At 38.8% G+C, this 25667-nt stretch overlaps 1 protein-coding gene across 6 annotated transcripts in view; it reads right to left on the reverse strand.

Moving 5' to 3' along the window:
* Positions 1 to 207: 207 nt before the first annotated feature.
* mtcl1 (microtubule crosslinking factor 1) overlaps positions 208 to 25667 on the reverse strand; it is a 78372-nt gene continuing 52912 nt past the window's right edge. For 2 of the 6 annotated variants that reach the window (XM_039649098.2, XM_039649090.2), the window contains 7 exons: positions 25263 to 25412; positions 20715 to 20882; positions 17198 to 17452; positions 13679 to 13984; positions 13164 to 13240; positions 10153 to 11662; positions 208 to 1475 (listed from right to left, as the gene is read on the reverse strand). In XM_039649098.2, the coding sequence (XP_039505032.2) occupies positions 1272 to 1475; positions 10153 to 11662; positions 13164 to 13240; positions 13679 to 13984; positions 17198 to 17452; positions 20715 to 20882; positions 25263 to 25412 (2670 nt within the window). In that variant the 3' untranslated portion in view covers positions 208 to 1271. Of the gene's footprint in view, positions 1584 to 5410; positions 5472 to 10152; positions 11663 to 13163; positions 13241 to 13678; positions 13985 to 17197; positions 17453 to 20714; positions 20883 to 25262; positions 25413 to 25667 lie in introns of all 6 variants that reach the window. The other 4 variants (XM_039649107.2, XM_039649115.2, XM_089131548.1 and 1 more) reach the window with 4 other exon arrangements.

A 25667-nucleotide genomic window follows, 5' to 3' on the forward strand; every position in this document is an offset into this window, starting at 1 on the left:
GAGCAAGGCGAACATTTGTGCTTATAAAACTTAAACTTTGTTATTTATTAAATGAGCGACCGTTTCGCTTGATAAGACCCTTATTCATTGTCTGGAATCGTTTAAAGCCCTTTGAACAGTTTGCACTGAAACTCTCATTTAGACCTTGAACCGTTTGGACCCCATTGAAGTCCATTATATGGAGAAAATCCTGGAATGTTTTCATCAAAAACCTTAATTTCTTTTCGACCGAAGAAAGAAAGACATGGACATCTTGGATGACATGGGGGCGAGTAAATTACCAGCAAAAGTTTTTTTAAAAGTGATACTCCTTTAACCCTGGTTGTCTTTTTAACCCCTGGTTAACCCCACTATCCTTTACGGTTCGTTTTAGTTATAACAGCTTAGTTCCAACTAATCCCGTGCATATTCCTTCAGGGTTTTGTGACTAGGGAAATGTGCATAAGTATAATCAGTGTCAATATACTCTCCTGTCATCATTTAACATTCAGTTTTACATTGGGTTTTAAAATACATTATGATTGACATCATATATCATTCGTCCCTGTCGAACTAAGAGTGTGTGGTTTTCTCCTTTAGTCAAATTCTCCTTACAAAGTCTTTTTTAAATTCAAGCATCAAAGGTTTCCGAACAAAATGGGATGTACGAGAAAAATAAGAAAATAGTTTTATAAACTATATATACAACACGGAACATAATTTAACACGGGATTATTTAACCCTCCGAAATTAAGAAACGTAAATGCATGTAAACTTTTATGCTGTTCTGACAAATATTATTACTATCCAGTATCAGAACGTCTAAAAAGAAGTTCGATGTTTTACGACCAACACATATAAAGTCATATGTATTGCATACATGTACATTGACACACACACGAGTACGGGACCGTTGCGAGGTCACGTGTGTGTAGGCACCTCTTATGGAACACTTTGCGGTGTTTTGCGTCAGTACATTCCAGATTCTTGAGAATTCCAAAACGGAACTTCTAGAATGTTTTGAGTTCAGCTGGTGCTCACAGAACTCTGCCCTCTAGTGGCAGTTCAATGGTTCTGAGAAAGGTTCTCGATGGTTCCGTCGCTCCGGCGGTGTGCGTACGTGTGGTCAGGCTGGAACGGGGGATGGTAAAGGAAAGTCAAAGCATATAATAGAGGGGCTTCGATTTCTGCGCACCTTTCAGAAGTGAAACAATAATGCGCTCTAAATTCCAATTCATATTCACACTTGACAACTAAAAGGGGGGAAGTGCAAAAGGATGTATCTAGGCTGGTTACGTGTGTGAGGAAACCTCCTGCCCGGGCTCCTCTGTCTCCGGGACGGCCTGAGCCGAGGGGAAGAGGAACCTCACTGTGTGTTTGGGCGAGGATGAGGGCGAGTGGGCGGCCCAGCGGGACGGGGGTCGACGGTTAGCGGGACGAGCCGGTCGAAGGAAACGGGAGTCCAGAGGTGGAGCCACTGAGGAACGGGGCAAATCCTGCAGTCAAGGAAGAAAACATGTAGGCTTTCAAACTCTGAGCTTCTGCAGGAAAGGCTGGTATTTGGAGTCAAGTTAGTTGGTCCGCAACATTGTTGTTATTGTTAACTAAAACATAAAAAAAAAAATATTTGTTAATAGAAATAAGGCTGAAATAAAATATTGGATGGAAAGGTTAAATGCTGAAAAATTCAAATAAATAGGTTCAATTACTAAAATTGCTAAAACTAAAATTTAAATACAAATAAATAAGGAAATACTAAAAAAAGTAAAACTGATAAAAATGACAAAAACACATAACTAAATTAAAATGAAAACTGATCATCTAAATCTAAAAGCTAACTTGAAATGTTAAATAATTCTATAAATAAAGCTATAAAAATGTAAATAAAAAGAAATAAAAACGTATTAAATAAAGCTGAAGTTAAATAAAAACTGTTACAAAAAATGTGTTGAAAAAAGAAATGTTGCCTTGTCTTTACCAAAATAAAACAAGTAAATAAAACAACTACTAAAGTTAATAAAACAACTACTAAAACTAAACTTGAAATACAAATAAGTGAAAGTTAAATAGAAATACTAAAAAACTAAATCTGACAAAAATGACAAAAGCACAACTAAATTAAAATGAAAAGTGATCATCTAAATCTAAAAGCTAACTTGAAATGTTAAATAATTCTATAAATAAAGCTATAAAAATGTAAATAAAAAGAAATAAAAATGTATTAAATAAAGCTTAAGTTAAATAAAATATTTAAAAAAAACTGTTACAAAAAATGTGTTGAAAAAAGAAATGTTGCCTTCCCTTTACCAAAATAAAACAAGTAAATAAAACAACTACTATAAAGTTAATAAAACAACTACTAAAACTAAACTTGAAATACAAATAAATGAAAGTTAAATAGAAATACTAAAAAACTAAATCTGACAAAAATGACAAAAGCACAACTAAATTAAAATGAAAAGTGATCATCTAAATCTAAAAGCTAACTTGAAATGTTAAATAATTCTATAAATAAAGCTATAAAAATGTAAATAAAAAGAAATAAAAATGTATTAAATAAAGCTTAAGTTAAATAAAATATTTAAAAAAAAACTGTTACAAAAAATGTGTTGAAAAAAGAAATGTTGCCTTCCCTTTACCAAAATAAAACAAGTAAATAAAACAACTACTTAAGTTAATAAAACAACTACTAAAACTAAACTTGAAATACAAATAAATGAAAGTTAAATAGAAATACTAAAAAACTAAATCTGACAAAAATGACAAAAGCACATAACTAAATTAAAATGAAAAGTGATCATCTAAATCTAAAAGCTAACTTGAAATGTTAAATAATTCTATAAATAAAGCTAAAGTAGAACTATTAAAAATCATTATCGTTATTTAAAAATAAAGCTGACGTAAAATTAAATATGCCATATTCTATTACTACATGAAGTAGAATTACTAAAACTGAAATAAAAATGTATTAAATAAAGCTAAAGTTAAATCATTTTTTAAAACTGTTACAAAAAATGTGTTGAAAACAGAAATGTTGCCTTGTCTTTCTTAAAATAAAACAAGTTAAAGTACTAGTACTAGTAAAACTAAAATTGAAATACAAATAAATTAAAGCTAAATAGAAGTACTTAAAAATGACAAAAGCACATAACTAAATTAAAATGAAAAATGATCTAAATCTAAAAGCTAACTTGAAATGTTAAATAATTCTATAAATAAAGCTAAAGTCGAACTATTAAAAATCATTATCGTTATTTAAAAATAAAGCTGACGTGAAATAAAATAGGCCATATTCTAGTACTACTTGATGAAGTAGACTTACTAAAACTGAAATTAAAATACATTAAATAAAGCTGAAGTTAAATAAAATATTTAAAAAACTGTCACAAAAAAATGTGTTGTTGAAAAAATAAATGTTGCATTTTCTTTCCTAAAATAAAACAAGTTAAAGTACTAGTACTACTAAAACTAAAAAAGAACAAATAAATGAAAGCTAAATAAAAGAACTTAAAAAACTAATAAAAAAATAAACTAAATTGAAATGGAAACTGAAAATCTAAAAATAAATATAGCTTTATAATACTATAAATAAAACTAAATAGAAATATAAAGAAGTTATTTAAAATAAAATAGTACATGGATAACTGTACCTTAAAAAACTTATAAATTGAACCTTATACAAAAACCTTATATAGAAAATATAAATGTTGCCTTGGCAATGAACTAAAAATAAAATTAATTCAAAATATAGTATGATAGCATCTAATAATAAAATAACACTGGTCTGAAAGTAATTGTGCTTTTACAGATTTAACTAAAATCGATAAACATCCATTCTGTGTCAGATAGAAAAGAAGAATATTCAGTTTGTTTTGGACTGAATGTCTGCTTTTGAGGAAATACACATTTTGAGCTTCATTTACTCTGAACAATTCTCTCGATCATTCAAAATGAATGAGATTTCAGCATGAGAGGTGGATATTTTCTGTGCTTTGAATAATTAAGAAACAGGGATTTACTACTGTACGTCTATATGAATCTGCTTTCGGTTTTTGAACTTTCGGAGACTTTGAAGCTCATGCAAAGAGAATTTAAATGTAGTTCTATGGAATTCTTTCTCCAGTGACATCATCAAACCAGACAACTAAAACTAATAAGAAATCTGGTTAAAAATGATTTATGTTATTTGAAATCAAGCTTAAATTGAATAAAATATAAATAAAAAAATTGGAAACTAACTTACAATTACAGTATTAAATTGACAAAAACTAAAATGGAAATAATTTAATAAAAATGACAAAAACTACTAAAATTATAAAGATTGAAGGCAATTTTAAATATTAAAATATTAATTGAATGTTAAAAAATTCAACCAAGCATTAAGTTGTTGTTAGAAGTGAAGAAATGAGACCCAGCGTTAGCAGCAGGTGTTAAACGGCACAATCAACACACACAGCAGCCAATGAACCCTACACACACCACAACTCATGCTCACGTCCTGTTAACAACACCAGACAGTACAGTAGAGTACAGTAAACCAGATGTTATGGTGTGGTCTCCATCAGTAGGGCTGCTGAGGTTAAGAAATGGACAAAAATAATCCAATTACAAACACAGACACACTTAACAGCCAAAAGACCTACGAAAAATGTCAAGTTAAGTGATTAAATATTAATAGTCAAAATGGTAACGCCATCCAAAAAGCCACATTTGAGTTTGATATACAGTGTCACTTAAGTCACTTTAAAAAGTGTGCAAATACTTTTAGTCTTCATTTAAAATACTATCTTTTATAGTTTTACACAGTCTGTGAGCTAAGAGGACACAGGCTGTTGGAGCTCCGCCCCCTGTGCTGGGAGCAGTAGCTCATTTGCATTTAAAGGTACAGACACTAAAACGGTGCGTTTTTGCTAACCCTCAAAAAGTGACAACTTTAACTTGCTATATAAACTATCTGTGGGGTATTTTGAGCTAAAACTTCACACACACACTCAGGGGACATCAAAAATGTATTTTACATCTTGTGAAAAGGGCATTACACCACCCCTTTAAAACATGTTTCACTTAGTTTTGCTTGTGTTAACGTTCTTTGAAATGATTATTATTTTTGAGCCACTGCATATCAGCCAAAGTTTCTTGTGTTTTGGCTTATGAAATTCCACCTCACGTTTTGGGATGATCATCAAACTCTGATAGCTTTTTGGATGACTGGTTATTCAGTTAATATCAGACGATGGGCATGCTCACACCTACATGAGGACTAAAAAAGTGTGACCACAACGAAGCACGTACAATATTTCAATAATGCCTATAGCGGTGATAACAGTGTCTAGAAACTGCGTGGCATGCGGTGAGAGAAATCCCATTAAAATCAGTGAGACTAGTGAGGTCACTGTGAGGTCAAAGGTCGAGTAGGATCGGTGGCACTTACTGCACGGCGAGCACAAGCTGCGTTACAGTCCCCAGGGTGCAGTTAGTAAGACAGTGTGGTTCTGGAGGCAACCCGGAAAAACAGGAGTAAACACACTTGTCAAAATAACACAAGCACATCAGACTCTGGTTAGCACTACATCGCTCATCCGGCCGGTACAACCTGGAAAAGCAGCCTCGCTGTCCTTTACAGTTTAACATCACAACACTATATCGTAGCATATCTCGGAGATTAAAACCTGTCCAGGTCATATTTCTCCTCCAAATGTAATAATTATAATCTAATCAATTAAAATCAATAATATAATATAATATAATATAATAATGTAATGCATATATAAACAATTTAAATAAATAATTAAAATAAATAATATAAATATTTTGTTTGTATTGCTATCAATAATGTCACAGTGCAATATATATATATATATATATGAAGAGTTCAGATGCAAAAGCCTCTAAATGCCATTTGAAATTTTCTTCTAAAATGACCATTTTTATCAAACTTGTATATTTAAGTTCAGTAATTTCAATTAAATGACAATTAATAGGTAATTTTTATTGCCATTTAAGTGAAATTACTGAACTTAAATATACAAGCTTGATAAAAAATGATCATTTTAGAAGAAAATTTCAATTGGCACTTAGAGGCTTTTGCATCTGAACTCTTCATATATATATATATACTGTATATATGTATGATACTTAAAGATATATGACTATATATATAGATATATGAGTATGAGTATATGCCATTTGTTGTGAAATATTGGGGTTGTATAATTTGGGGTGAAATGTGATCTGGACACGTCTTTGTGATTCTTTTCACCCTTATATACAGTAACTCTGTGAAATATAGTTTTACTTGTGCATTGAAAAAAAAAATGCTTTATCTAATCAATAAAATTGTGGCAACATGTTACAAGCAATATTATTAATTAAATTGTACAAATTAAAATTAATTAGAATATTAATTTGATTAACTATTACTCAATTCTAATTTGTTCAATTTAATAAATAATATTGCTTGTAATCTGTTGCCACAATTTTATTGATTAGATAAAGCATATTCATTTTTACAGTGTGAAAACTCCTAATCTACCATCGCTTCAATTTAAAATGAATAGAGATGATGGACAGGCAAAATATGACTAAAGTTCTGATGTAATGCATGTATTAATGCCCAGTAATATCCATGACGTTTAAAACACAAATCCCAGATGCATACACTGCTCACGACACAAACAACCATCTTTGATAATAAAATCTTTGTAAATGTGTCTTTGGCATTAACAGGGCATCATGGGTTTGTGCGCTGACGCTGCTCTCTGTGGACATGTGAGGGATTAATCTTCGTAATGGATAGAGTTTGGCAGGCATCAAAAACTGGATACAACTTTATTACAGTGAATTAGAACATCCTGTATCCAAAGAAATTATGTAATCTAGTTTCACAGCATAATAAAAAAACAATAAGCAGCATGTGACTATGCTACTGTTAGTATTGCAGAAAAGCAGCACGCTAAAGCTTGCATTCAGGCAGCATTTGGAAGCTGGGAATGATCATTTTTGATACTTTCATATAACATAATTTTGTATCTTGAATCCGCATTGTCCAAAGACCAAAACCTTCAACAAGCAGTCAAATTTATACCGTAATATATACAATGACTAAAAGCCTATGTACCCGCAGGAAAGAACAATATCACAAATTAGATCATCTCATTTGCTATGGTCTCCTGCATCTAAGACGTGTTTCCTGAGAAAAAGACCCCAGTAATTTCACACGTCTGTTCTGTAGGGTTTCAGAAGAGATCTCAACAATGTCTCAAACTGTGCTCAGATTTGCCAAGACACTAACATCTGAAACCAAAAGTCAGTATCCTCAAACATTTTGATGAAAAAAACAGGAATGTTGCTAAAGGCGAGACACCCCAGGTCAAAAACAGCTATCACCATACTTCACCAGGTGAATGATTACATTAATAATTGCACAAAAAAAACCTAATGAGGCATTATCTAATTAAATGTGCACTAATTTGCATACATTTCCAGAACAAAAACCTGAACATTATATAAAGCCAGGTTCAAAATTATTGTTTATTTTATATATATATATATATATATATATATATATATATATATATATATATATTAGAATATCAGAAAATACTGTTTATTCCTGTTTAGGAATAATTATATATATGAACATATATGAAAAAACCTCTGTAAAACCTTCAGACTATTGATAAAAATAAATCTGTAAAGTTTGGCGTATGTAAATGCTACTCAAGTGGAGATTTCTGGCTCAATGTAGGAGGAAAACGGTCTTTAAAGATATATACCGCAATTGACCAATGGCTAAGCCACGCCCTCAAACTTGATGAGCCAATCACAGTGCGCAGCTGACCCAATACACTCGGACATTCTCTGCTTCCACGTCCATTGAAATGCATTGCAGTTAGTAGGGATGGGCAACGATTAATCGCGATTAATCACATCCAAAATAAAAGTTTGTGTTTACATAATATATGTGTGTGTAGTGTGTATTATTAATTTGTATATATTTTTTTAACAGGGACAATGCACACTAATGATACATGATTAAATGTACAGTGTGCCAGAATTAGTCAGTAGGCTATTTTACATCTGCTGATTCATGTGTGTGTATATATAAATACACACACATGAATGTATATATTTAAGAAATATTTGCATGTATATACTTCATGTATATTTATACATAATTAATATTATATATAAATATAAATATTTGATATATTAATAACACATTTTTCTTAAATATATACATGCATGTGTGGGTATTTATATACACAAATTAATTATACACACTACACACACATATATTATGTAAACAGACTTTTATTTTGGATGCGATTAATCGCGATTAATCGTTGCCCATCCCTAGCAGTTAGTCAGTTTTCATTCGTTTTTTCTTGTCATTTTAAGTCTAAAATGGTCAAACGGTGTGTATGGGGTACTTCCCGAGAGGCTGGGCGACGGTGTGTGTTTTTTTTACCCTTTCCCAAGCCACATCTCAACCGAGATAAGTGTCTGCTCTGGATTAAGTTATGCGGTAGACCACAACACCAACTAAACGTGGATAAATGCAACAAGGATGTCTACATATGTTCTAAGTTAAGTCAACAACGTATTTGAACGTTATCTTTAAAATCTCTAACGTAACGTTAGGCTAACGTTAGAAAACGTTAACGTTAGGTTCTAGCTGCGTTGTACATCGTGTCACTTAGCTTCATTAGCGTATCTGTAAAAAAACGAGATTTTAACAAATGTTAACAACGTTGTGCTGAATGATTCATGTAAATACTGTAGCACCAAACGGTGACGGCAACAATATGCGGGTTATCACGTTTACACTGTGACGTGTACATTTTTGCCTGGAGCTGAAGCTTTTCATCGAACTTCCCAACAATAAAATTATTCATATAACCCTCCAATGCATAGTTAAGGCCCTTTGGGTGACTTCGAGATAATTTATAATCTTTCTGTCTCCAAAAATCACCAATTGCCTCCTGTGAAATGTCTGACAGCTGCCATAGCGCCTGTCCCCGAATGTTGACTGTAGGGCTGGGTAATGAATATCGATTTCTCGATATTCATCGATTCTCGTTTTTACGAACCGATATCGATTCTTAAATCTCAAGAATCGATTAGTCATCCTGTTTCATTTGAATGAATGGGATATTGTATCGCGGCTGTGCGCATCCAAAAACTCACAATAATCTTTGTCCTTTGTTACTATTGATATGAAGCAAAGTCTCAATTTTCAAATTACGTCCTTTTTCTTTAGATATTCAAAAACATAAATAGCGTTTTGGCGCTGTGGCGTGAGATCGCTCTGGCGCAGCTCAAGAGAAGCAGCAGCGCTGATCTCTCTTCCGGCTTAATAATACCAGTTACAGCGCGAAATAAACATGAATGAGCATCTGAAAGTGTGTTAAAAGATAGAGTACAACTTATCGAAATCCACATCATGTCACATTGATTCGCTCAATCAGCGTTTCAACCGTGGAAAGACGTCAGTTAAACAGCTTGTAATCAATGTATCGTCAAATTTACCTCAGAAAACCCACATAAACTCGTTAGTCAGCTAGAAAAAAATAACTCTAGAGAGGAGCATTTTGCTAAATGTATAGCCACCATTTAAATGTTTATATTTCATATAATCTTCTTATTATAAAAATAAATAAAAGTGTAATTTAAGTGATTCATTCATTATTACCTTCATATTAGGCTAATGAAGCCAGGTAGGCTACAACTAGACTCCCATAGTTTACAGCATTAGTTAAGAGATTTGATTCCCTTGAGAAAAAATGCCATTTATTGTAACTGATATCCAAAATAATCGATATCGAATCGAAATCGAATTGCAAGCTTGTGAATCGAAATCGAATCGAATTGTGAAATTTGTCTCAATACCCAGCCCTAGTTGACTGTGTGTCCGAGTGAGTGGAGGGGGCGTGGCTTAGCCATAGGTCAATTGAAATCAACAGATGCAAATAGATAAAGAGCTCTAAAAGATACAGTTAAAAGTGTATTTTGGATGTTTTCTTTCCACTAGTCAACATCTCGAAATTGACAGATGCATGAAAAAACACTGTTTTGCCTGTAGTATCTCGCCTTACAAAATAAATATGGACAATTTTTGATTTCATGTTGACTTTATGTCTCCTGAGCTGAATGAAAAAACCTCTCAGTTACCTCAAGACATCCAGGTTTCTCCGCGTCTCCGGTTCTGTTGGGAGCCGCTGCGGATGAAGCGGAAAGCCTCCTCTCCTCTCTGAAGCTCTGCTCCAGTAGTTTCTTGTTCAGGATCCGCGCAGCGTTCTCCGCTAGCGTGTATCCCGGGGGAGCGGACAGGTCCTGTCTGATGCTAATCCCCTCTGGGGTTTTCTCGCCCTGCGTCTCCACAATGAGCTGAACAGGGCTTGGGGACCGGCCCCGAGAGTTTCTTAAAGGCCCCTGCGCGGCACAAACACCGGGAGATTTGGGATCCGTTGGCCCCGCTTCAGTGGGACGAGAGCGGCTGGGGGACTTGTTGAACTTGGTGTCGTAGGCGACGGGCGTGTGGTCGATGATGTTGAAGAGGCTGGAGAGGCCGTCGTTGATGGTGGTGTGAACGGGACTGTCTCTAGTCGTCGTGGAACGAGCCCAAGCGGATTCGCTGTTGCCTTTTTGCTGCTGGGAAGTGGTCGTTGGAGTGGGAGCGCGAGTCTGGCCGACCGGTTGCTCTGCTTTGCCAGCGTTTGAGGGTTTCCTTTGGAGCTTGGGTGAGCCGTATTTCGGAGAGCAACACGGCCGTTCAAACTTAGCCTGTACGACTGGCGAGTACTGCATTTTCCTAAGGCTCCTAGAAGGCGATGAGATGGGAGTAGAGCCTCCTTTAGGCGTTAGACAGCGGTGAGGGCTGCTTGTGATGGCGCGAAGAGCCTCCGTTTGCAGTCCCACGCTGATGGTCTGGGTGGTTTGCGTCCAACGGGTGGTGAAACCATTCGTCTGGCACGCCATGTCCCGGAGCTGCCTTTCCGGAGGGCTGGATCCGGACGCAGATGATCGCATAGCAAACGCCTTTTCCTTCATGTCGTCACTCAGATTGCGAGACAGCTCCAGCTCTAATGATGAGGTAAATCCAACCGCGGGGCAAATCAATGGACTTTCTACAGGTCTTGCCTCCAAATGACTCCTAATCTCACATGGCCACGTTCCTCCAAACACCTCGTCCGCACCTCCTTGAGTCACCTTGGAGAACACGTACTCCTGTTCGGAGGTGCTTGGGGATGATCGCTCTCCTCGAGCGGGACTGTGGAGGATGTGCACCCCAAACTGGTCTCCCCCCTGGGTCACTCTGAGCGGGAGCATTTGGCAGTACTCAGGGCTACTTATGGTGTTGGTGGTCAAGGTGGCGCTGGTGGTCAGGAACCAGGAGGCTGGCTGGAATGCTTCTGAAGTCGACTCGGCCCTTCGGGATTCGACCCAGGCCTCCATCCCCGGAGAGGGCATTACTGGGCCAGGGATGGGACAAGAGGCCAGGGAGCTGGTGGGCAGATCCCAACCCTTACTATTAAACTCCTCAATGTATTTGAGGTCATCCGGTGAAAGGGGAGGGGTCACATCGTCCCGCATGTGTTCGCCATGCTTGCTCTTATCTGGTAGGAAGGGGGAGCTGTCCATTAAACGCTGGAAGTCGCTCATGGAGCAAACTGACTTCGCCCTACGGAAAGTTACAATGCTGTTATTAAACATTATACCTGACACTTAAAACAATGCTTTATGGGATTGATGCAATGCTCAAACAAAGTATATTATGCCGCTGCCAACCTTTTGGAATTGTCTTTGGGTCAGGAGGGGTAAATGTCAATATTTGCAGGGTTGACCCTATGTTCCTCTAACCCTTTATCATATGTGACCCTGGATCACAAAACCAGCCACAAGTCACATGGATATATTTGTGGCAATAGCTAACAATACACTATATGGGTCAAAATTATTGATTTTTCGTTGATGCCAAAATCATTAGGATATTAAGTAAAGATCATGTTCCATGAAGATTTATTTTGTAAATTTCTAACTGTAAATATATAAAACGTTTATTTTTGAGAGTGAATGATGCACAATCGCGAACATAAATGGACAACTTTTCACAAATGCTCGCCTTGCTCTGTTCTGTGATGCGCATTTGTGACTCTCCTGTTCAAAATGAACGAATCTTTTGTCGAGTCATTAGGTTCATTCAACGAACAAAATGAATGAAATGACTCGAAAAAAGATTCGTTCATTTTGATGAACGAGTTCGAACAGGAGAGTCACACAGAACAGAGCAAGGTGGGCATTTGAGCTTATAAAACTTTAACTTTTTTATTTATTTTTTAAATGAGCGTTCGTTTCGCTAGATAAGACCCTTATTCATCGTATAGTGTCGTTTAAAGCCCTTTCAGCTGCACTGAAACTCTCATTTAGACCTTGAACCGTTTGGACCCCATTGACGTCCATTATATGGAGAAAATCCTGGAATCCTTTTCATCAAAAACCTTAATTTCTTTTCGACTGAAGAAAGAAAGACATGGACATCTTGGATGACATGGGGACGAGTAAATTATCAGCAAACGTTTTTTTTTTTTTTTAAAGTGAACTACTCCTTTAAGGAATAAATGGAAAGTAAAGTTATATTTGCCACATGTGCATCAAAAACCACAATGTGATCCGAACCGTGGGTTTTGTGATCCGTTTAACCACTATTAAGGAGCATTTTGATGATACCTCTCGGTAGACAGCATGCCGGGTTTAACGTGCCAGCCCCAAAGGAGGAGTATCATTATTATAACAAAACCTTAATGAAGTTATCTTTCTATATTGCTGGAAGTTTAATCTTCAGCCTCCTGAGATTAAACTGTTACTTTCCATTTGTAATTCTCCTGAGAGGTTGCCAAAACACCAGCAACATCACAGTCTAAACATAGACGCTAACTGACACTCAAACAAGGGCAAAGCGAGATCGATTTATCAGTTTCAAAGTTGGACAGTCAGGAAAAGACACTGAAGCTTATTTGCAGTAAACGAAACAACATTGAGAGACCTTTGAAAAGGACAATGATAAATGGGCATTGGATCAATAACTGGACTCGCACATAAACACACACACACACATTCGTATTTATATATTTCTGAGACTTTGTATTCACACAACGCATAAATTAAGCAAACAAAGAGTGTACCTGAGTAGGCTGCCACTGCTCTTCTCTTCCTCAGGGTAAATGGCCGAATCCCCACTCTCAGAAATCTCATTCAGTGCCTAAAACGACAACACAGTTAAAACATTAACAGAGTTTTTTCATGAAATGATGGGGGGACTGTAAGAAATACTTCCAGGTTAGATCAGTGTATTATATGACATGACAGATATGAAAACCTTTTCACAATATTCTAATTTTGAATTTGGGGTTTTCATAGCTGTAAGCCATAATCATCAAATATTATATACATTATAACAAATAAAGGCTTGAAATATCTCACATTGCATGTAATGAGTCTATCTAATATATTAGTTTCACCTTTTAAATTGAAACTTTTGCATGATATTCTAATTTTTCAAGTTTCCCCTGTATACCATACAAGATAACTACAAAAAAAGTGCATGGCAAAAAAGTGCTGACATTATAAGCAGACCTTAAAAAAAAAATGCATGATATGAAATGTGCCTCATCATGCAGTGTGAACTGAATTCTCTTACTTCGTTCAGATGGGAGAACCTCTTTTCGCTGTCCAGACGTGATGGAGGCGGCACCTCGGCCTCGCTCAGGGGGTCCAGCGAGAGGGCGTCCAGGAACAGGCTCTCCGGGGGCCGGTGTCCCTCACAGGGTCTGGATCTGCCAGCCGCCCCCTTCTCCTCCAGAATGGCCTCTGAGTCCGAGTGTGAGCGCATGTGTGCAGCGGCGCAGGGTGAGCGTGGAGACCGAGGAGCCTTACACGGGCTCTCCTGAGGGGAGAAGACATGTGGTGCTGCTCCTTCTGCTGACTGAACAATATCTCTCTGCATCTGGGGTGGAGGAGAGGAGATATCGACTCTGTGTCAAGGCCTAGTGAGATGCCTTGCGGCCAGTGTTGTAGTCGAGACCACCTCACTCGAGTCCGAGTCGACACCGAGACTAGAGAGAGTCGAGTCCGAGTCAAGACCGAGTCCAAAGAGAGTCGAGTCCGAGACCAGAGACGGTCGAGTCCGAGTCGAGACCGAGACCAGAGAGAGTCGAGTCCGAGTCAAGACCGAGTCCAAAGAGAGTCGAGTCCGAGACCAGAGACGGTCGAGTCCGAGTCGAGACCGAGACCAGAGAGAGTCGAGTCCGAGTCAAGACCGAGTCCAAAGAGAGTCGAGTCCGAGACCAGAGACGGTCGAGTCCGAGTCAAGACCGAGTCCAAAGAGAGTCGAGTCCGAGTCGAGACCGAGACCAGAGAGAGTCGAGTCCGAGTCGAGACCGAGACCAGAGAGAGTCGAGTCTGAGTCGAGACCGAGACCAGAGAGAGTCGAGTCCGAGTCAAGACCGAGTCCAAAGAGAGTCGAGTCCGAGTCAAGACCGAGACCAGAGAGAGTCGAGTCCGAGTCGAGACCGAGACCAGAGAGAGTCGAGTCCGAGACTAGAGACGGTCGAGTCCGAGTCAAGACCAAGACCAGAAAGAGTCGAGTCCAAGTCGAGACCGAGACCAGAGAGAGTCGAGTCCGAGTCGAGACCGAGACCAGAGAGAGTCGAGTCCGAGTCGAGACCGAGACCAGAGAGAGTCGAGTCCGAGTCGAGTCCGAGACCAGAGAGAGTCGAGTCCGAGACCAGAGACGGTCAAGTCCGAGTCGAGACCGAGTCCATAGAGAGTCGAGTCCGAGACCAGAGACGGTCAAGTCCGAGTCGAGACCGAGTCCAAAGAGAGTCGAGTCCGAGTCAAGACCGAGTCCAAAGAGAGTCGAGTCCGAGTCGAGTCCGAGACCAGAGACGGTCGAGTCCGAGTCGAGACCGAGACCAGAGACGGTCAAGTCCGAGTCGAGACCGAGTCCATAGAGAGTCGAGTCCGAGACCAGAGACGGTCGAGTCCGAGTCGAGTCCGAGACCAGAGACGGTCAAGTCCGAGTCGAGACCGAGTCCATAGAGAGTCGAGTCCGAGACCAGAGACGGTCAAGTCCGAGTCAAGACCGAGTCCAAAGAGAGTCGAGTCCGAGTCGAGTCCGAGACCAGAGACGGTCGAGTCCGAGTCGAGACCGAGACCAGAGAGAGTCGAGTCCGAGTCGAGACCGAGACCAGAGAGAGTCGAGTCCGAGTCGAGACCGAGACCAGAGAGAGTCGAGTCCGAGTAAAAAGAGAGTCGAGTCCGAGTCGAGTCCGAGACCAGAGACGGTCGAGTCCGAGTCGAGACCGAGACCAAAGAGAGTCGAGTCCGAGTCAAGACCGAGACCAGTGAGGGTTGATTACCTAATTTACTTTTAGTTACTTAGAGAAACCCTTTTTTTTTTTTTACTGAATTTACTTAGAGTTTAACAAATATGATCAGTTTAGGGTAAAAAGGGCACATAGTAGGTGGTGTTAAAAGTAATTTTATTACAATTTGTAATGCACAGTTGCACACTAGAAAATCACCAATCACTGGGTGTGTCAATCAATTTAAAGAAATATTTTATTAACATACATTAATAATCATGAAAAATATTTTTAAATGAACTCGAGTGGACTCGGGAATAATTCCGAGTCCTAAAAAAAAAATTGTTAGAGTACGAGTCAATTCCGAGTCTAAATGGACACGAGTCCATGACAAGACCAAGACCATTAAAATATGAGTCGAGTCCGAGACGAGTCCGAGTCTCGAGTACTGCAACACTGCTTGCGGCCTACTGTGTAGCAAACATCTTCACAAACATTCTAGTCAGCCATCTTTTTTTGCAAGCTAAGCTAGCAGGCTCTTGTTATGTGGAGAAAGCTGAGTAGTAGGGGTTACCATCCTCTTTTTCCAGCTGTCGATGTCCGGGATTTAGCTTTTGCTTTCTGCAGTCGCCGTTCATTGTTTACATGCACAGCTTTTGTTTCAATCTAACTGAATTCATTCCTATTGGTGAATCTGAATGTAGTGTTTACGTGAATGCTATACAAGTGATCGGTTGATGTGCGCCAGAGCCCGTCTAACGGAGAGCCTTGACACTTCCTATTAGCCCCATTGTGTATCATCTTGGTTGCAGTTCCATTAGAATTCCACTGGAGGTGATCGCGGGTGAGAGCAGAATGAATGGGAGTCTATGGGGCTAAACGGCTAAATGTGTCTCTTTCACCTGCTTGTCGTTAAATTAACAGATTTTATTGTTGATTCCGCAAGTTCAATATAGATTATAGGCCAAAAGTCGAATGAACGAGTACTTATGTCCTTTTGATTTCTTACAGGTTAGGCCGTTGTTGGCCAGAACAGGCTAGCATTCTGCTATTGTGTGATGTCATCACGGTTTTGAACGTTTTTTTAGAATAGATAAGTGAACTTAAAAATGCAATTTTCAACTGAGTGTATTATCTTAGCCCTCCCTTTTAAATGGAACTTTCAAATTACTTGACAAAAACTTACATCCTGAGAAAAGTTGATTTCTGGGGGTGAAACCCCATTGACTCTCATTCATTCTGCACTCGACCGCGAGCGCCCCCGCATGGACAGAGACGCGTTACTGCAGCCAGTCCAGAAACTGGAAGTAACCAGCCAGTGCCAATTCTCTTCAATTGGACATTCTCTGGTAACGCTAAGAAAATTCCCGCTCCTCCGTGAGAGATACGAGACCGGTGCGTCTCACAGGTGTCGCTCATCGGTAATCACGCCACCGCCCTCGCGCCGTTCTCCCGCAGCCCTCACTCGTCCCGCTCGCCACAGTAAACATGATGAATGGCGACTGTAGAACGCAAAAGCCGAATCCCCGTATATTTTGGGCGATCTCGAAATATATTTTCTCACTAGTAGCCTAGACTTGTTGTTTAGCTACTGCGCTCTGTTACCGGTAGGCGTGGCCTCCTAAGGCAGCGAAGCAAGTGCATTCTGGGAGTTGTTGTCTTTCATCAACATCAGCCAAAAATACATTTCTGGCTTTTCTCAGTCTAGAAAGCTCCAAATTCAAAAATAATTTCACATTTCTACTTCATAAATAACCCATTTTAAATACACATTCATCTTTCCAGAGGCGACTTTCCCCTTTTTAAGGTATTGAAACATATTAGCAAAACAAGTAGGATAACACACCCCATACCTTTTCCATCTTGTGGTGCATATCCCGTAACCTGCGGTCCCATTCCTGCCTCTCTTTCTCGAAGCGCTCCAGTAAGTCATTCCTCTCGCGCGTCCAGCGCTTTTCTCCATGCTGCAGTTTCCAGTGCAGCTCCAGTGCCGTGCTGTGACTGTCTGCCAGTAGACGGCGCTGTTCCTCCCGTTCCTGTTGAGCCACGTCTGCAACGCCTGCATCTTCATCTTCATCTTCATCTGAGCCTGCAGACTCACCTCTGACCTGCATGCACAACAGCAGAGACATGAAGAAGAACACCAATGCACATAGGCTGGGTTGTTTTAACCCAATTTTGGGTCAAATATGGACAAACCAAAATATTGGGTTAAAATTTAATAAAATGTAACCCAACAGATGGGTTTGTCCATATTTGACCCAAAGTTGAAAAAAAAAACCCAGTGTGTACAGTGTGACAAATTAACCGTGATTACAGTCGTGTTTTGTAACATCTAGCCTTTTTGTTGACTCATTATTTATTCAGACAGACTAAATATGATAACAGGATACCACTTGCTGAATTAAACATGCAACATAGACATCATATGACAACAATGTTACAAAAAGTATGCAGTTTATAGTCTTAGTAGTATTAAAAACCCAGTTATGCACAGACTGGCCTATATATATTTAGCTAGGAAGAGAGAGTCATGTTTAAGTTTGCCAGATCGCCTATGATTGGTGCAGTAAAGTCCAAACACACCTCCCTCACATCAAGACAGATGTTCCTCAATCTATCCGCTGTCTGAATGACATCTGCTTCCTTTTAATAGGCCATGAGTGTGTTTGACGGCCGAAGTGCACTAAATATAGCTGGCTATTTCAAGACGCTCCCTAACCTCCACGACACCGAAACAGCCACTGTAAGTCACTGTGAGCAGAAAGCAACGGCAAGATCTTAACGTCTCAGCAGAAGATTTAAGTCTGGTTAAGATATAAAGAGATTAAGTTTAATGACATTTTTACATTTGTCATCTTAGACTGTTCAAAAGTTTGGCATTGGTAAGATTTTATGTTTTTGAAATAAGTCTCTTACGCTCACCAATGCTGCATTTATTTGATAAAAAATACAGTTAAACAGTAATATTGTGAAATTTAAAAGAACAGTTTTTCTATTTGAATCTATTTTATTCAAATATGTATTAATGTAATTTATTGAAGATGCTAACTAAGCTGAATTTTCAGCATCATTCATCATTCCAATCTTCAGTGTCACATGATCCTTCAGAAATCATTGTAATATGCAGATTTGCTGCTAAAGAAACATTTCTTATAATTAGTATTATCAACAAATATAACTTTTGATCAATTGGAAGTTTTACATATGTATTTTTGATCAATTATGCATACAGTATATATATATGAAGAGTTCAGATGCAAAAGCCTCTAAGTGCCATTTGAAATTTTCTTCTAGAATGATCATTTTTATCAAGCTTGTATGTTTAAGTTCAGTAATTTCACTTAAATTGCAATGAAGATAACCTATTAATTGTCATTTAAGTGAAATTACTGAACTTGAATATATAAGCTTGATAAAAATGATCAAGTGAGTGGTACGGTACGGTACAGTTCGGTACGCAATTATTTGCGTTTCCACTGTCAAAAGTTGTGAATGGTACCAAAAAGCCGAAGCGTACCGTACCACTTTTTGGGTACCCTTCCGTTAGGGTACCTAGCACAGTGAAAGGGTACTAAAAGGTGGAGCTAGACTCACTGCAGAACGCTGATTGGTGGACAGAGTATCGTCACTCGCGCGTGCTACAAGGGCATTAGAAGCATATACGTAGCTGAAATATAATTCTACTGTTATTGCGTCACGAAATGTAGTTTTAAGACTTTTTCAGGCGAGAAAGTCGTTTTTTAAAAATCAAATCTGTGGTTTATTTATAGATTTTTGATCATTTGACTGAGATCCATTCCAAGCGATCACCGGACGCTCGCGCTCGTGTCCCCCGCCTGGAACAGCCTTTCCTCGGCTAGTCGTTCTGATGTTTGCCGCTGACTCGGACGTGTCTGTAGTGGTTAAACATGAGATATAGTTCGTCTTGTATAAACCTAACAGGTGATCTTTGGTCTCGTGAATCTATAATTCGTTCCCTGGCCAATAGTTTTGGCAGAAGGCTACGTGAAGTTTCATATCTTTGAGCGCTGAATTTGTATATTTGACTGACTGAATTGTTTCTTGATATTATTTAAGCTTTACTGTATTTTGTACCTTTTACGTATACTTTTATAATGGCTATTATTGATAAAATTGAAATTCAACAAAAAGAGATAGTTTTGTCATTTTTTATTTATTTTATTACAAGATCATCTGTAATGTTGTTTATTGCAACATTTGTAATGCGATATGCAATACATTACATTAGATATTGCCTGGAATATGTTTAATATTTTTAAATTTAAACGAAAAGAGGCAGGGTTGTTTTATAATTAGTTTTTTTTATAAATATAACGTTACATACATGCAGTGATAATCAATCTATGCGTTGCCTGAACCACATTTATGTGCTTTAGAATGTTTAAAATGTATTGGAATGAAATCGAAAAGAAGCAGAGTGGTGTTTTATAACATATTTCGTTTTATTGTTGCCTAAAATGAACATACAGAGATAACCGGAGTCGCAGAGCCAGAGCGAGCTGAGTGCCGCGTTCAAGAACGCGCTGGTCCATTAACAGAATTACTGGACTCGCGTCCTCGGGATCATTCTCCTGAGTCGGACTTTGCGTTGGCTTCTTGGAAACGCCTAATGCCAGCGCTTGTTTCTAGTGACAAGATCTGCTGTCTGTCATCCTTGTTGTTTACTATGTCGCTTTCTTCGCGCGAAAATGACGTCGATCGCTTCTTTCCAGCATACCACGCCTATCAAGTAAGGGTACTGTTGGCGGTGGAAACGCAAGCCTGATCATGGTGTACCCGACCCGACCCGTACTGTACTGTACGGAACCGTACCGTACCCCTCAGTGGAAACGAGCCATTAGAGGCTTGTGCATCTGAACTCTTCATATATATACCCAGACAGCAAACTGACATTGAATCAACGTGGAAACGACGTCTCTCATGACATCGAAACAACGTTGATCTGGCATTGTTTTGCTCATCGAATTAACGTTGAACTAACGGCATTCTTCAAAGCTAAATGAAAATCGAAAATTGGTTTGCTTTCATAACGTTGATTTCAAGTTGATTTTCCGTTAGTTTTGAAAGAATGACGCGTCTGATGTTGGTCTGACGTTTATTCGATGAGCAAAACGATGTCAGATCAACGTTGTTTCGATGTCACGTTTCCACGTTGATTCAATGTCCCTTTGCTATCTGGGTAAAGTCCCAAAAAGTCGGCGTGTTCCTTTAATGAAGTTGATAAAGTCTGACGCATAAGAGGAAGACGAAGCTTTCTGAGGTTTCATGCCTGAGCCCAGATCATGCAGATGTGCTGTACAGTCGTTCACAGGTGATTCTGCGGTGATGTAAGTGTTGTTTCTGCACCTTGGTGACGTGACTCCACATCTCAGCGCGCTGTATCTCCCACGCCGCTCTCTCATTGGCCAGTGTCTGCTGCATCTGCCAGCGCCGCTGCGCCTCCTCCCGAAGCTCCGCCCTGAACTCCTCCAGGAGAGAGCGAAGAGCGTGTAGCACACGGAGACTCTCACCTGCCTGGAGATACACACAGATAAACACAGAGGACAGTAATGATGCTGTTTCAGCATGAAAAAGATCCAGCGGAAGATCTTTCTGAACTCCCTGAAACTCCTCTTCCGGGAACGAACACGTCACAATATTCCTCATTTAAATCAGGGTTCTCAAGTTTGAGCAAAAGCTTGGAGTGAGATCACACGCGGTTAGGGGAGGAGCCATAATGAAGCCCCGCCCCACCCATCCCCGCCCCCAATTTTACCCATTGTTCATAATTAACCAGAACAAATTAAAATTATAACAATTAGTAAATCTGATAAATGACAGAGCAATTCATCACATCAAATACTCTTTAATGCAGTATTACAAATATAGCTAACCAAAAATATAACAAATTGCTCCAAACAGTTTCAAACAAATCTTTAAAAATTGCATTTTGATTTTTAAATGCGTCTTCTATCTAGACGAATGATTTATTGTGTGGTGGGACATTGAGAACAAATGGACAGATTAGAGTGCACCACCTCTTCCACTGTCTCCTCCTCTAATCTGGCAACCTTTTTAGGGGGCTTACCCTTTGGTGCCCAAAATGACAAAATATCTTTCTGCTTTTTTCCTGACATCTTTGAAAAATACAAATGCAACATTATGACAATGATTAAATATTACCCAGAGCAATCTGCTGTAATACATCCTTACTGTAACTAGACAGACTATTAATATTACAGTATAATATAATTTAAAATAAAATCAGTAAATCTTCATTCCTTTCCATACCCACTAACATTTCTCTTAGTTTCAGATAACGTAAGATAGCCAAACTGAGCCTGGTTGCAAAGTAGTTGTAGAGTTTTTGACTGCATCAATAATAATGTACGATGGGCTACATATTAAATGTTCTAGCCCAAAAATGTTAGACGAGCTTCTTCCAATTTACCTTCTTCTCCATCACGACACATGTGTTCGCGCGATGTTGTTGGTTACCTAGTAACGAACGTACGGTGGCCGAGGATGTTCCGTCCATTTCCGTGTGTTCGCGCTACTGAATGACATGTCATGTATAGATCAGTGGTGCACGCAGCGCGCATATATGTTGCCTAGTAACGAACGCAATCTGGCGGAGATACGCGCTGGCGGCAGGAAACTTCACTTTGTATACAACGTTAGAAAGCTTTCAGCCAGGACAACTTGGTTGGCATTGCATTTTCAGCGTGAGAAATACACAGTGTGGCGTGTGAGCGTGTGAACCGGTCGAAATGAGTGTGTCTCACGGCCAATGCGTGAGACTTGAGAACCCTGTTTAAATAATTCCTGCCCAAGGCAAACGCTAACTAAAGGGGCGGGGCCTGGTTGAGTTAGTTAGTAGTGTGTTGAAATAGAGAGCGTAAGTCCCGCCCCTCCGCTTCCTGCTCATGGGACCTTATTTCGGAAAAAATATGAATGGTAGTCAGTGGCGAGAGACAACTTATCTTTTTATTCCGTCTGAACTGTGCCCTCAATTACATGTATGATGTTTGTCAATTTAAAAGGTAATTCTGAAAGTCAAAAACGTCGCAGTTTGTCATACAACAAAAGAGTAACATTTAGTTTTATGTGAAAATCGCTCTGCGAACTACATCTCCCAGGAAGCGAAACGAGATCCGCTGCTCGTGTGTGTGCAGTCTGGGACAAAACACTCAGGTAGGACGGCGTAACGTTACGATTATAACGTAAGACTGTAAAACAATGACAGACAGCCTCAGTAAAGTTAGCTTCATTCATTGAGAGAAAATGTGCGCCTTTGGGATTTGTAGTCTTTGTAATTACGTATTTTCACAGTCTTATACCTCAACGGTTTCACATCAAACTGCGACTTTCTTGACTTTTAAATTGACAAACATCATATGTGTAATTCAGGGCTCAATTCTAACGAGATCAAAATATTTGTTGTCTCTCGCCATTGACTACCATTCAATATTTGCAGTTATGGTAAGGGGCGGGACATTTACGATTGACCAATCACAACACACTGGTCCAGCCGGCCAATCAGAGCACAGTGTGCTTTTCAGAAGGAGGGGCTTCATAGAAACAGGAACTAAACAGTAGTAGTGGGAAGTTCGGATAATTTCACAGACTCGGATCTTTTAATCTCATTCATCAAAATGATGAACAAATCTTTTTTCGAGTCATTTTAAATATCATGGTGTCAATGCAGGTTGATCTATAATGTTGTTGAATATTAAATGTCCACAACTAAGCGAGCCAAAAGCCAAAGGCGACAAAGGTAAAGTTCTTCTGAGACAAAGTTCTGAAAGGGTTAGTTCACCCAAAAATGAAAATTCTGTCAGTATTTACTCACCCTCATGTTGTTCCAACCCTGTAAGACCTTCGTTCATCTTCGGAACACAAATTAAGATATTTAAGATATTAAGATCGCTCCTGCATACAGTCCATAGGCTTCTTGAGGGACTGGCTCTTGCTGTCCCAGAAAAGTAATTAAAGACATCGTTAAAATAGTCCAAGTGACTACAGGGGCTCAATCTTAAGTTTATCAAACGACGAGAACACTTTTGTGCGCAAAAAAAACAACAAAAATAACGACTTTATTTCAACTATTCACTTCCTTCTCCATGGGCCTGTAAGTCAGTTAACGTAGTGTGATTGCATAGAGCTACGTCACACGTAGGCTCACTATTGGCCGACGCTGGTCATGTGTGTGTGATGCGTGACGTACAATAACAGAAGCTTAGGCTATTAAACTAGTAACCTGACTCGCGAATAGTTGAAATAAAGTCGTTATTTTTGTTGTTTTTTTTGCGCACAAAAGTGTTCTCGTCGTTTGATAAACTTAAGATTGAGCCCCTGTAGTCACTTGGACTATTTTAACGATGTCTTTAATGACTTTTCGGGGACAGCAAGAGCCAGTCCCTCAAGAAGCCTATGGACTGTATGCAGGAGCGATCTTAATATCTTAAATATCTTAATTTGTGTTCCGAAGATGAACGAAGGTCTTACGGGGTTGGAACAACATGAGGGTGAGTAAATACTGACAGAATTTTCATTTTTGGGTGAACTAACCCTTTAAGTATGAAGTTTGCAGTTTTTGTGGCACAAAATTGAAATGCAAAACTATTTTCAGATTCACCATTGATTGAAATAATGTTATCCATCCAAACACACTGCATTTGAATTTAGTCAAGCGCAAGAAATAACACACTTTACTGGTAATGTCCTATGAGTGACAGACAGTTCAATAAACCGGTCTTGTACTAAGAAACACGTCTGTGTTGTCATTTGTATGTAAGCTTGGTCAGCACAGCACCGATGGAGCCAATTGCATTTCTGTCATAAGTGTGTGTTCAGCAAAAATGGACATTCAGTTAAAACCATGTGCACACCGAGAAATACATAAGAAAAATGATCTATAGGGAAAAAAGCCACATAAACGTCTAAACAAGACGATGTGACGGGTTTTAATGATTTGTAAAACTAAAGTGTTTTACAAACTCCTGCACTTAGAGAGGTTAAATAATAGACTAGAGCTGAGAGAAGGTTTACTGCTTAAAACCTGCTACTGAAACATTAACGCTGCTTTAAAGCTACACTGTGTAACTATTTTAGTTTATTCTTAGCTAAAAACACTTAGTTTTTTCAAAAATATATGCGCTCGTTAATGTATATTTACTTCGTTCAAGTAATAAAGTATTCTCGTGAGTGTATAATATGCCATTGAAAATACATACGGGTAAGCGGTTCGCCATGTTGCCCCTCCATCGTGAAAATACGTTAGCCAAAGAGGGACATACCCGTTAATTCAAGCTTCGCCTTTCGCGTTTACGTTTGAGTTAACGCTCATGGACGAGGTCGAACTGGAAGCCATGTTAATCTTGGACTACATTGGCCACCGTAGGAGTTAAAATGAAATCGGAATTGCGAGGAACAGAAACTAATATTCACTGGATGGTCATATACCTTTTCACCACTAGATGGGGGTAAAAATCACACAGTGTAGCTTTAATATTTACTCCAGAAAACAAAGACGAGAGATTTTAAGGTCACTACACACAACTTTTTATAGGTTGTTCAATAAATAAAGGGGAGAATATGATTCGCAAGAACCACCATGTCAAAACACTGAAGATTATTAAAGCTTTTCTCATGTTAATACATTTTTAAAGGGATAGTACACCCAAAAATTTCAGAATATATCAAACGCTTTGACTTCCATCGTATTTTTTTCCAACTATGGAAGTCAATGGCAACCATCAACTGTTTGGTTCCCCACAATCTTCAACATATCATCTTTTGTGTTCAGCAGAAGAGAGAAATTCATTCAGGTTGAGTAACTGATATTTTGAATGAGCTATCCCTTTAAGATGAATCCCTTGTATTATTTTTCCACATATTTGACAGGCATGTGACCTGTTTCTGGTGCTGGAATCTCTCGGGAGACAGCAGGAGAGGGCCAGGCTCTGTGAGGTCACTTCCTGTGATTTTGTCTCCCCTTCCCATCTCTCCATCACCCTGGTCGATCGTAATAGCCAGTTCTGGAATGTTCTCCAATCGTTCGTACTGAAGAAACAAGTAAGAGAGAAACCACAGAAAATGTTTACAGTTAAAGTTTAATCAAAATTAAATATAAATATAATAAGTATTTGCCGGGAACTGGCATAGGGGGCGGAGCTACAACAGCTTGTGGCCTTTTACCTCACAGACATGCACTGAAAATGTCAAAAACTTGTCAGAAAAAAAAAACTAAATTTCTGAATGGTTAGTTGATGAATTTATGTAGCTTATGTAGTTATCTTTTAGTCATTGATTAGCATA

This window comes from Pimephales promelas, chromosome 5 (assembly GCF_988280905.1).
Source record: "Pimephales promelas chromosome 5, fPimPro1.hap1.1, whole genome shotgun sequence".
In the NCBI taxonomy this organism is placed as follows: domain Eukaryota; kingdom Metazoa; phylum Chordata; class Actinopteri; order Cypriniformes; family Leuciscidae; genus Pimephales; species Pimephales promelas.